This window comes from Oncorhynchus masou, unplaced genomic scaffold, assembly GCF_036934945.1.
Source record: "Oncorhynchus masou masou isolate Uvic2021 unplaced genomic scaffold, UVic_Omas_1.1 unplaced_scaffold_1960, whole genome shotgun sequence".
Taxonomy (NCBI): Eukaryota; Metazoa; Chordata; class Actinopteri; order Salmoniformes; family Salmonidae; genus Oncorhynchus; species Oncorhynchus masou.
In genome coordinates this window covers 82501-97521 of record NW_027008454.1, presented here as the reverse complement: position 1 = coordinate 97521, position 15021 = coordinate 82501, and the positions used below count along the sequence as shown (strand labels likewise).

The following is a 15021-nucleotide window of genomic DNA, read 5'->3' as shown; positions in this document are numbered from 1 at the left end:
CCCTCTTCATGAAAAAAAAAAAATGAAAAAAAAAAAGATGCACTTATAGATGAAGCCGATGACTGAGGTGGTTTACTCCTCAATGCCGTTGGATGAATCCCGGAACATATTCCAGTCTGTGCTGCAAAACAGTCCTGTAGCATAGCATTCACAGCATTTGACCACTTCCATATTGAGCGAGTCACTGGTACTTCCTGCTTTAGTTTTTGCTTGTATGTAGGAATCAGGAGGATAGAATTATGATCAGATTGGCCAAATGGAGGGGTAGGGGAGAGCTTTGTATGCATCTCGATGTGTGTGGAGTAAAGGTGGTCTAGATTTCTTTTCCCCTGGTTGCACGTGACATGTTGGTAAAAATTTGGTAAAACTGATTTAAGTTTGCCTGCATTAACATCGCCGGCGACTAGGAGCGCCGCTTCTGGGTGAGCATTTTCTTCTTTGCTTATGGCTTCAGAGTTGGTTGAGAGCGGTCTTAGTACCAGCTTTGTTTTGTGGTGGTAAATAGATGGCTACGAATAATACAGATGAGATCTCAGATCTCTTGGTAGATAATGTGGTCTACAGTTTATCATAAGGTACTCTACCTCAGGTGAGCAATACCTTGAGACTTCTTTAATATTAGACATCACGCACCAGCTGTTATTGCCAAATAGACACACACCCCCACCCTTCGTCTTACCAGAAGTAGCGTCTCTGTTCTGCCGGCACATGGAAAATCCCGCTAGCTCTATATTGTTCGCATCGCCGTTCAGCCACTTCTCGGTGAAACATACGATGTCACAGTTTTTAATGTCCCGTTGGTAGGATAATCTTAATAGTAGGTCATCAATTTTATTTTCCAATGATTGCACGTTAGCAAGAAGAATCAAATCAAATCAAATTTTATTTGTCACATACACATGGTTAGCAGATGTTAATGCGAGTGTAGCGAAATGCTTGTGCTTCTAGTTCCGACAATGCAGTAATAACCAACAAGTAATCTAACTAACAATTCCTAAACTACTGTCTTATATACAGTGTAAGGGGATAAAGAATATGTACATAAGGATATATGAATGAGTGATGGTACAGAGCAGCATAGGCAAGATACAGTAGATGGTATCGAGTACGGTATATACATATGAGATGAGTATGTAAACAAAGTGGCATAGTTAAAGTGGCTAGTGATACATGTATTACATAAGGATGCAGTCAATGATATAGAGTACAGTATATAGGTATGCATATGAGATGAATAATGTAGGGTAAGTAACATTATATAAGGTAGCATTGTTTAAAGTGGCTAGTGATATATTTACATCATTTCCCATCAATTCCCATTATTAAAGTGGCTGGAGTTGAGTCAGTGTCAGTGTGTAGGCAGCAGCCACTCAATGTTAGTGGTGGCTGTTTAACAGTCTGATGGCCTTGAGATAGAAGCTGTTTTTCAGTCTCTCGGTGCCAGCTTTGATGCATGGTGTTGAATGGAAGGCAGTGGGAGTTCACTCGCTCGCCTCCGACTTCTCAGAAGGATCCCCAATCTGCGTGCCTCTTCCGTCTTTTCTTCACGCAAAAGGCGTGGATCTGGGCCTTTTCCAGTGAAAGCAGGATATTTAAAAATAAGTTTCACAAAACATAAAACAATAACAAAATAGCACAATTGGTTGGGAGAATGTAAAACATCTGCCATGTTCTTCGGCGCCATCTTTGAGACTACACTTGAAGAAACTTTCATAGGTCTTGAAACTTTGCGTATTGACGGACCTTCATGTCTTGAAGTAATGATGGACTGTCATTTCACTTTGCTGATTTGAGCTGTTCTTGCCATAATATGGACTTGGTCTTTTACCAAATAGGGCTATCTTCTGCATACCACCCCTACCTTGTCAAAACACAACCTATTGGCTCAGACGCATTAAGGAAAAAAATTCCACAAAATAACTTTGAACAAGGCACACCTGTTAATTTACATGCATTCCAGGTGACTACCTCATAAAACTGGTTGAGAGAATGCCAAGAGTGTGCAAAGCTGTCATCAAGGCAAAGGGTGGGTACTTTGAATAATCTCAAATGAGTAGGTGTTCTAAGACTTTTGACCGGTCGTGTAAATATTGCGAGACAGGTATGTTTAGATGACAAACAAGGAATTAGTATCATGGCCAGCACTCATAAAGCCTCTCATATTGCTGATCTCGGACCAGTTTCACCTTTCAGATCATGATTAAGAAAACATGTGTCACTATATTTATATTTCTGTTTTCATTTCACTTGTACCTGTCAAACATGCATCATCTGAAGTGACATTTCCATGCCTCTGTAATCTCCTTCTCCACAAATCACTTTAAGAATAGATGCAGCCTGTCAGACCGACCTGCTGTAGGACAGAACTAGAGATAACTTCCAACTGAACGAGCTAACAGTATGTAGCCACTAGCCTCCACACAGTGTGACAGTCAGCAGGCTGTTGGGGCGTGAGGAAGGAGGGAGAGAAATGACTGAGGATGAGGCTCTGTATCAAGATCTTTTAGACAAGACAAACAGCATCCTTTCACATTGCTATTCACACCAATAATGTTTTCAGACCATATTTCTCTCTCTCTCTCTGTGTGTGTGTGTGTGTGTGTGTGTGTGTGTGTGCGAGACACCCTTGCCAGAGGGGTACACCACCAGATTATGTTGAGGAAGTGATTTGGGTTGACATTTTGTCACAGTCGTTCCATCGAAAAGGAGATTCAATAATTTATTCAACCAGCCAGCGGGGCTGCCAATCTGAGCTCTCTCTGCTGTTTCCTTGTGGGTAGGTGAGTCACTGAGATAAACAACAGGCCTCCTGACAAAGCAGCAGTTCTCACATGATTATGACAGCCTAAGGAGTAGAGGGATTTTCAGAAACAGGGCATCATTTCTAGCCGAGTGAATCCAGATTAAACGCTACTTTCATTTTTTTTCTCTCCAAAATATTCATCAACATAGCTTTTAGTCTGGATTCAGCAGGCTACACATTATCTCCGGAATAACGTTCAGTTTGGATTCACCGGGCTACATTATCTCCAGAGTAACATTCCGTTTGGATTCACCAGGCTACATTATCTCCGGAGTAACATTCCGTTTGGATTCACCGGGCTACATTATCTCCGGAGTAACATTCCGTTGGATTCACCGGGCTACATTATCTCCGGAGTAACATTCCGTTTGGATTCACCAGGCTACATTATCTCCAGAGTAACATTCCGTTGGATTCACCGGGCTACATTATCTCCGGAGTAACATTCCGTTTGGATTCACCAGGCTACATTATCTCTAGAGTAACATTCCGTTTGGATTCACCAGGCTACATTATCTCCAGAGTAACATTCCGTTTGGATTCACCAGGCTACATTATCTCCAGAGTAACATTCCGTTTGGATTCACCAGGCTACATTATCTCCAGAGTAACATTCCGTTTGGATTCACCAGGCTACATTATGTCCGGAGTAACATTCCGTTTGGATTCACCAGGCTACATTATCTCCGGAGTAACATTCCGTTTGGATTCACCAGGCTACATTATCTCCAGAGTAACATTCCGTTTGGATTCACCAGGCTACATTATCTCCAGAGTAACATTCCGTTTGGATTCCCCAGGCTACATTATCTCCAGAGTAACATTCCGTTTGGATTCACCAGGCTACATTATCTCCAGAGTAACATTCCGTTTGGATTCACCAGGCTCCATTATCTCCAGAGTGACATTCAGTTTGGATTCACCGGGCTACATTATCTCCAGAATAACGTTCAGTTTGGATTCACCGGGCTACATTATCTCCAGACTAACGTTCAGTTTGGATTCACCAGGCTACATTATCTCCAGAGTAACATTCCGTTTGGATTCACCAGGCTCCATTATCTCCAGAGTAACATTCCGTTTGGATTCACCAGGCTCCATTATCTCCAGAGTAACATTCCGTTTGGATTCACCAGGCTCCATTATCTCCCGAGGAGCAGTAGAGGAATGTCTTCTTCTCAAAATGACAGCCGTCGTCGTTGAAGTGTGCCGCCACAGATTGCATTTTAACGACGATAACATTACCCAGCATGCACTACCAACAGCTACTGTTTTGGATAATGTAAATAGTGTCTAAATGAAAACCAATAAGATGTCTTGAGGTGTAACTTATTCGTTTATTTTAATTCCACACATTTTTCAAAAAAATTACAAAATACTCAAATGGAGAGAGAACACAGGACTCACTTTCTTATTATTTCTACCTTTTTGTTTACATTGTCATGTCGTCATCCCCATGGTGACTACTAATATATACAATATGCTTCAAGATACCAGTTATATATATAAATCTTAGCCGGTCAGAATGTATAGACATTCTGCTATTGCTGCTTGGAAATGAGAAGATAAACCATTGACAACACCTAACATCCAAGGGTTTGGAGGAGAGGAGAGAGAACACTAAAAGGCAGGAAGAAGAGGGTGGTGTCAGATGGAAGAGGAGGGTGGTGTCAGAAAGAGGAGGAGGGTGGTGTCAGAAAGAGGAGGAGGGTGGTGTCAGAAAGAGGAGGAGGGTGGTGTCAGAAAGAGGAGGAGGGTGGTGGCAGAAAGAGGAGGAGGGTGGTGTCAGAAAGAGGAGGAGGGTGGTGTCAGAAAGATGAGGAGGGTGGTGTCAGAAAGAAGAGGAGGGTGGTGTCAGAAAGAGGAGGAGGGTGGTGTCAGAAAGAGGAGGAGGGTGGTGTCAGAAAGAGGAGGAGGGTGGTGTCAGAAAGAAGAGGAGGGTGGTGTCAGAAAGAGGAGGAGCGTGGTGTCAGAAAGAGGAGGAGGGTGGTGTCAGAAAGAGGAGGAGGGTGGTGTCAGAAAGAGGAGGAGGGTGGTGTCAGAAAGAGGAGGAGGGTGGTGTCAGAAAGAGGAGGAGGGTGGTGTCAGAAAGAGGAGGAGGGTGGTGTCAGAAAGAGGAGGAGGGTGGTGTCAGAAAGAGGAGGAGGGTGGTGTCAGAAAGAGGAGGGTGGTGTCAGAAAGAGGAGGAGGGTGGTGTCAGAAAGAGGAGGAGGGTGGTGTCAGAAAGAGGCGGCAGCAGATGAAGAGGAGTACATGAGATGAGTGAATGTGCATTGAACAGACAAACAGAGCACATGGACGGACCAGAGAGGAGTAGAAGGAACTCAACCATAGGCTAACATAGGTGAGAGCTAACAGCCAGTAGAAGGAACTCAACCATAGGCTAACATAGGATAGGTGAGAGCTAACAGCCAGTAGAAGGAACTCAACTATAGGCTAACATAGGATAGGTGAGAGCTAACCGCCAGTAGAAGGAACTCAACCATAGGCTAACATAGGATAGGTGAGAGCTAACAGCCAGTTGACTGGTATGACAGTCAGGTGAACTGAAAAGAACAGTCAATGGCATGGCATACAGTACACTCAACACCCCCCGGCATTGAAGGGGAGGCCAGGAGAAGCTGTGCGGGCTGAGGGGACGGCTGACCAGCCAGCAGGGGAGAACAGCGAGAGTCTGGAGGCAATAGGACCACCAACATTACAGCTCCACTTCCTAGAATCTGGTCCCAGTACTGGGCCCCTGTCCTCCCATGTAGCTAGGCCAGTTAGATAGAATCTGGTCCCAGTACTGGGCCCCTGTCCTCCCATGTAGCTAGGCCAGTTAGATAGAATCTGGTCCCAGTACTGGGCCCCTGTCCTCCCATGTAGCTAGGCCTGTTAGATAGAATCTGGTCCCAGTACTGGGCCCCTGTCCTCCCATGTAGCTAGGCCAGTTAGATAGAATCTGGTCCCAGTACTGGGCCCCTGTCCTCCCATGTAGCTAGGCCTGTTAGATAGAATCTGGTCCCAGTACTGGGCCCCTGTCCTCCCATGTAGCTAGGCCTGTTAGATAGAATCTGGTCCCAGTACTGGGCCCCTGTCCTCCCATGTAGCTAGGCCTGTTAGATAGAATCTGGTCCCAGTACTGGGCCCCTGTCCTCCCATGTAGCTAGGCCAGTTAGATAGAATCTGGTCCCAGTACTGGGCCCCTGTCCTCCCATGTAGCTAGGCCTGTTAGATAGAATCTGGTCCCAGTACTGGGCCCTGTCCTCCCATGTAGCTAGGCCTGTTAGATAGAATCTGGTCCCAGTACTGGGCCCCTGTCCTCCCATGTAGCTAGGCCTGTTAGATAGAATCTGGTCCCAGTACTGGGCCCCTGTCCTCCCATGTAGCTAGGCCTGTTAGATAGAATCTGGTCCCAGTACTGGGCCCCTGTCCTCCCATGTAGCTAGGCCAGTTAGATAGAATCTGGTCCCAGTACTGGGCCCCTGTCCTCCCATGTAGCTAGGCCTGTTAGATAGAATCTGGTCCCAGTACTGGGCCCCTGTCCTCCCATGTAGCTCGTCCTGTTAGATAGAATCTGGTCCCAGTACTGGGCCCCTGTCCTCCCATGTAGCTAGGCCAGTTAGATAGAATCTGGTCCCAGTACTGGGCCCCTGTCCTCCCATGTAGCTAGGCCTGTTAGATAGAATCTGGTCCCAGTACTGGGCCCCTGTCCTCCCATGTAGCTAGGCCAGTTAGATAGAATCTGGTCCCAGTACTGGGCCCCTGTCCTCCCATGTAGCTAGGCCTGTTAGATAGAATCTGGTCCCAGTACTGGGCCCCTGTCCTCCCATGTAGCTAGGCCTGTTAGATAGAATCTGGTCCCAGTACTGGGCCCCTGTCCTCCCATGTAGCTAGGCCTGTTAGATAGAATCTGGTCCCAGTACTGGGCCCCTGTCCTCCCATGTAGCTAGGCCTGTTAGATAGAATCTGGTCCCAGTACTGGGCCCCTGTCCTCCCATGTAGCTAGGCCAGTTAGATAGAATCTGGTCCCAGTACTGGGCCCCTGTCCTCCCATGTAGCTCGTCCTGTTAGATAGAATCTGGTCCCAGTACTGGGCCCCTGTCCTCCCATGTAGCTAGGCCTGTTAGATAGAATCTGGTCCCAGTACTGGGCCCCTGTCCTCCCATGTAGCTAGGCCTGTTAGATAGAATCTGGTCCCAGTACTGGGCCCCTGTCCTCCCATGTAGCTCGTCCTGTTAGTCACAGTGAATATAGCAGCACAGCACACATTATATCGGGATCCCCTCATGGAGGAGACGCACTAGCCTGGTACCCTAGGAGTTGTCAAGACGGCACAAACATACCAGGCTAGAGAAGTCTTGCTGTAGCAGCCACACTTGGGACAAATAGAGGAGTGAGGAAACCAGGGTTAACATCACCACCACCACCACCACCCGCAGTTCCCTCTAGCACCCTTGTACAAGTCCGGTCACCCACAGTCAGATCAGAACACACGTTGGGGTCTCAGTGTAGCTTGAAGACACAAAGACAATTTAAAACATTGTATAAGAAAAATGTAAAACAGGTTTAAAAATCTGCCTATAAACTTTAAACGTTTCTTAATTATGTTGACTCAACACCGATGTCGAGTAGAGTGTCATAACCAATTAAAAGCACTGAGAGATTCTATCTAGTCTTCCATAAAGAGTAGTAACCTAACATCCATTGTGTAGTAACTGAGGGATTCTATCTAGTCTTCCTTGGAGTGCAATAGATGATGTCTGCATCAGGGTATTGTACACTTCAGGACAGGGCAGGGTGATATGCTGATCCATAGATGACTCAGTGACTCTGAGATATAGTCAGTCCTCTTCAAGGGTCTCAAATCATTAACTCCACCCAGTAAGTTCAGGCATTCTGTCTGACAATATGGTGCTTGTCAAGAGGCGTATAACGAAAGGAGGTGGATGGGACAGTCTTGTGTACGTGAGAGTCTGGGGCTATAACAGCTCTCTGAGGTACCCCACACCACAGCACTGGGACCATCGCTGTGAGAGTCTGGGGCTATAACAGCTCTCTGAGGTACCCACACCACAGCACTGGGACCATCGCTGTGAGAGTCTGGGGCTATAACAGCTCTCTGAGGTACCCCACACCACAGGACTGGGACCATCGCTGTGAGAGTCGGGGGCTATAACAGCTCTCTGAGGTACCCCACACCACAGGACTGGGACCATCGCTGTGAGAGTCGGGGGCTATAACAGCTCTCTGAGGTACCCCACACCACAGCACTGGGACCATCGCTGTGAGAGTCTGGGGCTATAACAGCTCTCTGAGGTACTCCACACCACAGCACTGGGACCATCGCTGTGAGAGTCGGGGGCTATAACAGCTCTCTGAGGTACCCCACACCACAGCACTGGGATCATCGCTGTGAGAGTCTGGGGCTATAACAGCTCTCTGAGGTACCCCACACCACAGCACTGGGACCATCGCTGTGAGAGTCTGGGGCTATAACAGCTCTCTGAGGTACCCCACACCACAGCACTGGGACCATCGCTGTGAGAGTCTGGGGCTATAACAGCTCTCTGAGGTACCCCACACCACAGCACTGGGACCATCGCTGTGAGAGTCTGGGGCTATAACAGCTCTCTGAGGTACCCCACACCACAGGACTGGGACCATCGCTGTGAGAGTCTGGGGCTATAACAGCTCTCTGAGGTACCCCACACCACAGGACTGGGACCATCGCTGTGAGAGTCTGGGGCTATAACAGCTCTCTGAGGTACCCCACACCACAGCACTGGGACCATCGTTGTACCCTTTGGCTGTTCTAGTAATGCTATGTTCCCCCCCCCCCCGTTAAAACAAGGCATAATGCTTCAGAACACAATAACATATTGGAGGTTTATAAATGACTTGGTTCAGAGTCCACACCTAGTAACAATTATAATAATAATAATAATTATATATATATATATATATATATATATATATATATATATATATATATAGATATATATATATATATATATATATATATATACTATTTACAGACTCAAAAAATGCCATGCTGCAGCTTTTCGTTCAAATGATAAAAACCTCCAATAAGGTATTAAAATAACAATAGCACTTTGTTTTGAATCTTTCCGTGGATATTAATGTCTGGAACGTTCCTCTCTCTGCCTCGTCTCCTTTCCATCGACGAGCACAGTGAACGTGTGCTACCTACAAACACGTTGTGGAAGCTTTAGAGGAGTTTTCATGCAGGAAAGTCACAATCAGTCTTGAAGTCGGTGCCACTACTTGAAGGCTATAGTTACACCAAACAAAGTCTCTCAATGTTCTTAAAAAAACAACTAAAAATAAAAAACAACCCACGGACCGGGAAGGAAAAACAGATAACAGAAAAATCCTCCTCTTTTTTTTCTTCTTCAGTTTTTGTTGTTCTTTGTAACGGGAAAATGTTTGGAGGAGCGGAGATCGAGTTCCTCTGACTGACATACCGCTCTGTAACTACTTCCTGTTCCTGTGTCCTAGGCAACTTCCTGCGTCCCCATTTGGTCGGTTACAGTTGCTTGTCGCTTTCCTTCTTCAGCCGGCTAAAACACAAACGAAACAAACACGCGTTAGCATCACCACCAATTGTATAGAAATATATCAGAATGTCCCTGCACCACTACCAAGATGTTTTTACACACACACACCGATATTCTCACAGGTGTTATTGTATTACAAGTTGGTCACAAGCTGGAAAATCTGGAACAAAGCCGCTGAAATCCTTGTACAAGCGTGCATTTAACAATTTTTAGAATTCCCCACATCAGTACAATTGCAAATAAACATAATATGCCAAATTTGGACATTGGTCTGTATAACTTGTCCAATGTGAATACAGACAGACTTGCTCCACCAGCCCATATACAACAGTGACTACATTCAGTCTATATATATATATATACACATACATACAGACCCTATAGGCTCACACTCTGAAAATGCAAAGTGCAGAGTAACTTCTTAAGGTAAAACATCACTTGCCATCAGGTTTTTCTGTAAAAGGAGTCCATTTCTGGAACTCGAGATCACTTGAAACGTCTGCATGATCTTACAGAAATCACACAAATGAAAATCTTTTTAAATTAGCAACAAGAATTTATAACCACAGATGAACCATTTTATATTATGTTGAATATTTGTTCTGTAAATCTAATTTAATATAATTATTCTTATTTTAAAGTCCATCTAAGGACCGATGGCTGTCTAGAATAGCATTTTACCTCTTCTGTCAGTGTGTAGTGAATGTGTTGAAATGTGAACATGTATGTTGAAGTGTGTGTGTGTGTATGTTGAAGTGTGTGTGTGTGTGTGTCTCTCTGACCTGTAATAGTCCTCTTGGCCAGGTAGTGGGCCACCGTGCATGTGGTGATGTCCATGCAGCCACTGTTGTTCCATAGCTAGCCGCTGCAGCTCTGCAGACTGGGCATGCATGGCCTGGAGCTGGTGGGCTGCGGACATCTGGGGAGGAAGGTCCCGGGGGTACGGAGTACCTGGAGACAGGAACGCAACACAACAGGATCAGGCCATAGGCTTGACTGACAATAGAGATGCCACTGGTGGATATCTCCCTTGTCACACTATGGAGTCGACCCAGACAAAACTGCTCTGACTCGGATACACCACATGACCAAAAGTATGTGGACACCTGCTCGTCGAGCATCTCATTCCAAAATCACGGGCATTAATATGGAGTTGGTCCCCCCTCCCTTTGCTGCTATAACAGCCTCCACTCTTCTGGGAAGGCTTTCCACTAGATGTTGGAACATTGCTGCTATAACAGCCTCCACTCTTCTGGGAAGGCTTTCCACTAGATGTTGGAACATTGCTGCTATAACAGCCTCCACTCTTCTGGGAAGGCTTTCCACTAGATGTTGGAACATTGCTGCTATAACAGCCTCCACTCTTCTGGGAAGGCTTTCCACTAGATGTTGGAATATTGCTGCTATAACAGCCCTCCACTCTTCTGGGAAGGCTTTCCACTAGATGTTGGAACATTGCTGCTATAACAGCCTCCACTCTTCTGGGAAGGCTTTCCACTAGAAGTTGGAACATTGCTGCTATAACAGTCTCCTCTCTTCTGGGAAGGCTTTCCACTAGATGTTGGAACATTGCTGCGATAACAGCCTCCACTCTTCTGGGAAGGCTTTCCACTAGATGTTGGAACATTGCTGCTATAACAGCCTCCACTCTTCTGGGAAGGCTTTCCACTAGATGTTGGAACATTGCTGCTATAACAGCCCTCCACTCTTCTGGGAAGGCTTTCCACTAGATGTTGGAACATTGCTGCTATAACAGCCTCCACTCTTCTGGGAAGGCTTTCCACTAGATGTTGGAACATTGCTGCTATAACAGCCTCCACTCTTCTGGGAAGGCTTTCCACTGCAGGGACTTGGTTCCATTCAGCCACGAGAGCATTAGTGATGTTGAAGAGCAGCATTAGTGATGTTGAAGAGCAGCATTAGTGATGTTGAAGAGCAGCATTAGTGATGTTGAAGCATGTTGATTCACCCAAGAAAACGAGTTTCCTACACCTTTTCATGAAGCTCCCGACAAACAATTATTTAGCTGACGACGTTTCAGAGGAACTCTGTAGTGAGCTTGTGTGGCCTACCACTTCGCAGCTGAGCCGTTGTTGCTCCTAGACGTTTCCACTTCACAATAACAGCACTTACAGCTGACCGGGGGGGGAGGGCAGCTCTTGCAGGGCAGAAACTGACTTGTTGGAAAGGTGGCATCCTATGACGGTGTCACGTTGAAAGTCGCTGAGCTCTTCAGTAAGGCCATTCTACTGCCAATGTTTGTCTATGGAGATTGCATGGCGGTGTGCTCGATTTTATACGCCAGTCAGCTACAGGTGTGGCTGAAAGAGTTTGAAGGGGTGTCCACATCCCTTTAAATATATATATCATGTATTTTCTTTTGAAATTGTCATTTTCAGCCCTATTCCAGCAACTATGATTTGTGTGATGCCAGTTCAGTACGGCTCGGCTCAGTACAGTGAAAATAAGACCGGACATTGATATGCTCTAGATTGTTCTTACCGAAGACCGGGTGTCGCAGCATCTCATGTTCGTGTGGGTTCTGTCCCAGGAGGGGGTTGGGGATTGCGCCGGGCGGGTAGGGGAAGCGGGCGAGGTGGGGGCCTCCTGCCAGGGGGTCTACGAGGGGGTGCCCCCCCGAACCTGGAGGGCACACAAGACATTCACCACCGCCTGCACAGAGTCAGAACACCAAAAGGTCAGTGTACAATTATACATACAGTTTATCATGATACATGACACAGTAGTAACCTAACAGATAGTAGTAACCTGACACCCAGATAGTAGAAGTAACCTGACACCCAGATAGTAGTAGTAACCTGACACCCAGATAGCAGTAACCTGACACCCAGATAGCAGGAGTAACCTGACACCCAGATAGCAGCAGTAACCTGACACCCAGATAGTAGTAGTAACCTGACACCCAGATAGTAGCAGTAACCTGACACCCAGATAGCAGCAGTAACCTGACACCCAGATAGCAGCAGTAACCTGACACCCAGATAGTAGTAGTAACCTGACACCCAGATAGTAGCAGTAACCTGACACCCAGATAGCAGCAGTAACCTGACACCCAGATAGTGGTAGTAACCTGACACCCAGATAGTAGCAGTAACCTGACACCCAGATAGCGGCAGTAACCTGACACCCAGATAGCAGCAGTAACCTGACACCCAGATAGTAGGAGTAACCTGACACCCAGATAGTAGGAGTAACCTGACACCCAGATAGTAGCAGTAACCTGACACCCAGATAGTAGGAGTAACCTGACACCCAGATAGCAGCAGTAACCTGACACCCAGATAGTAGGAGTAACCTGACACCCAGATAGTAGCAGTAACCTGACACCCAGATAGTAGGAGTAACCTGACACCCAGATCGTAGGAGTAACCTGACACCCAGATAGTAGCAGTAACCTGACACCCAGATAGTAGCAGTAACCTGACACCCAGATAGTAGCAGTAACCTGACACCCAGATAGTAGGAGTAACCTGACACCCAGATAGTAGGAGTAACCTGACACCCAGATAGTAGGAGTAACCTGACACCCAGATAGTAGTAGTAACCTGACACCCAGATAGTAGCAGTAACCTGACACCCAGATAGTAGTAACTATCCAGTCTATGGGTGTCTCTGAATGTCGTTGAGTTGCCCAGACAGAGCCTGGATCTGAACCCGATCGAACATCTCTGGGGAGGCCTGAAAATAGCTGTGCAGCGACGCACCCCATCCAACCTGACAGAGCTTGAGAGGATCTGCAGAGAAGAATGGGAGGAACTCCCCAAATACAGGTGTGCCCAGCTTGTAGCGTCACACCCGGGCTGTATTCACTGCTTGTATATATATATATATATATTATAAGGGCATGCTACAGCTGCTAGGGATCCACAGATCATTACAGGTTATAGTCATCAAGGCGTACCAAATACAAAGGCCAATCAACTGGGCTAGCAACAAAGTCATAAAGAGAATAGCTATTGAAACTGTGATATATATATATTGCCATATTTGCGTACAGAATTGTTTTAAAATCAGAAAAGAAGTGATGCTAAAGTTGTGATATAAACGTAAAACTTGATCTTAATCCAGTAAGAAATGTTTCTGTATGGCCAGGTGCGTCACCTTGGTGCAGGGAGTCCTGCTGGTGAAGGTGCAGGTGTGAGTGGATGTGGGAGTGCTGGTGGTGATGAGGCGTGATGTTGAACATCTGAAGCCTGGCGATCGGGTCGTTGGCCACCGCCGCCATCCTCTCGGCGTGCAGCCTCTCCGCCGCCAGCCGCTCCGGGTAGCTCATGTCTGGTCTGAGCTGGGGTCCCGCGGCCAACGCCAAACGCTCCCTCTCCAAGGGGTTGAGACCTGGGTGGAAGGAGGCGAAGGGGTGTGGTCCCGCCATGGAAGGTAAGGAGATGGCCCCGTGTCGGGCGAAGTGCTCCATGGGGTTCGCCGAGGGGTGCATGCCTTCTAGTTCCGGGGGTTTGTGTTCGAACCCAGGCTTCATCCTCTCTCTCAGCTCCCTCTCCCTCATCTCTCTCTCCCTCATTTCCCGCTCTCGCAGCTCGCGCTCCCGCATGCCCGGGTCGGCGTTGTAGAGGCCAGGCATGTGATAGGCCATCAGGGGGTCGTTGGGGTTGAGGGAGACGAAGAAGGGGTGGTTCCTATTGGTCGGGGACATGACGTGGGGGCGGGCGTACTCGCTGAGGGTGCGCAGGGCGGGCGTGTCGGGTCCGATGTAAGGGGGCACTGCAGCGATGGAGGTAGGGGGGCCGTCGAAGGGAGGACGCATGTGGGCGGAGCCACCCATCTGGGGGTCACCCATACGGCCATCGTGACACGAACTGGAGGCTTTCTGGAACAAATAGATATGTACAGAGGTTACACACACACTGGGAGGTTATTACATGTTATAAAGGGGGATAACGTGTAAGAAGGGTACAGTTTGTAAAGTGGTTGTAACAGGTTATAACAGGTTGTAAAGTGGTTGTAACAGGTTATAACAGGTTGTAACAGGTTATAACAGGTTGTAACAGGTTGTAAAGTCGTACCAGGTTGTAACAGGTTATAAGGTGATTATAATAGGTTGTAACAGGTTATAAGGTGATTATAAGAGGTTGTAACAGGTTATAAGGTGATTATAATAGGTTGTAACAGGTTATAAGGTGATTATAATAGGTTGTAACGGGTTATAAGGTGATTATAAGAGGTCGTAAGGTGATTATAATAGGTTGTAACAGGTTATAAGGTGATTATAATAGGTTGAAACAGGTTGTAACAGGTTATAAGGTGATTGTAACAGGTTGAAACGGGTTATAAGGTGATTATAAGAGGTCGTAAGGTGATTATAATAGGTTGTAACGGGTTATAAGGTGGTTATAATAGGTTGAAACAGGTTATAAGGTGATTATAATAGGTTGAAACAGGTTATAAGGTGATTATAATAGGTTGTAACAGGTTATAAGGTGATTATAATAGGTTGTAACAGGTTATAAGGTGATTATAATAGGTTGTAAGGTGGTTATAATAGGTTGAAACAGGGTATAAGGTGATTATAATAGGTTGTAAGGTGATCATAGGTTGTAAAAGGTTATACGGTGATTATAATAGGTTGTAACAGGTTATAAGGTGGTTATAATAGGTTGTAACAGGTTATAAGGTGAT

General features: G+C 46.4%; 1 protein-coding gene across 4 annotated transcripts in view; it reads right to left on the bottom strand.

Annotated features, from left to right (window-relative positions):
• Positions 1-8793: 8793 nt before the first annotated feature.
• Positions 8794-15021, bottom strand: part of LOC135532641 (arginine-glutamic acid dipeptide repeats protein-like) — an 86603-nt gene continuing 80375 nt past the window's right edge. For 2 of the 4 annotated variants that reach the window (XM_064960108.1, XM_064960109.1), the window contains 4 exons: positions 13489-14212; positions 11869-12039; positions 10149-10317; positions 8794-9369 (listed from right to left, as the gene is read on the bottom strand). In XM_064960108.1, coding sequence (XP_064816180.1) covers positions 9336-9369; positions 10149-10317; positions 11869-12039; positions 13489-14212 — 1098 coding nt within the window. In that variant the 3' untranslated portion in view covers positions 8794-9335. Of the gene's footprint in view, positions 9370-9808; positions 9875-10148; positions 10318-11868; positions 12040-13488; positions 14213-15021 lie in introns of all 4 variants that reach the window. The other 2 variants (XM_064960106.1, XM_064960107.1) reach the window with 2 other exon arrangements.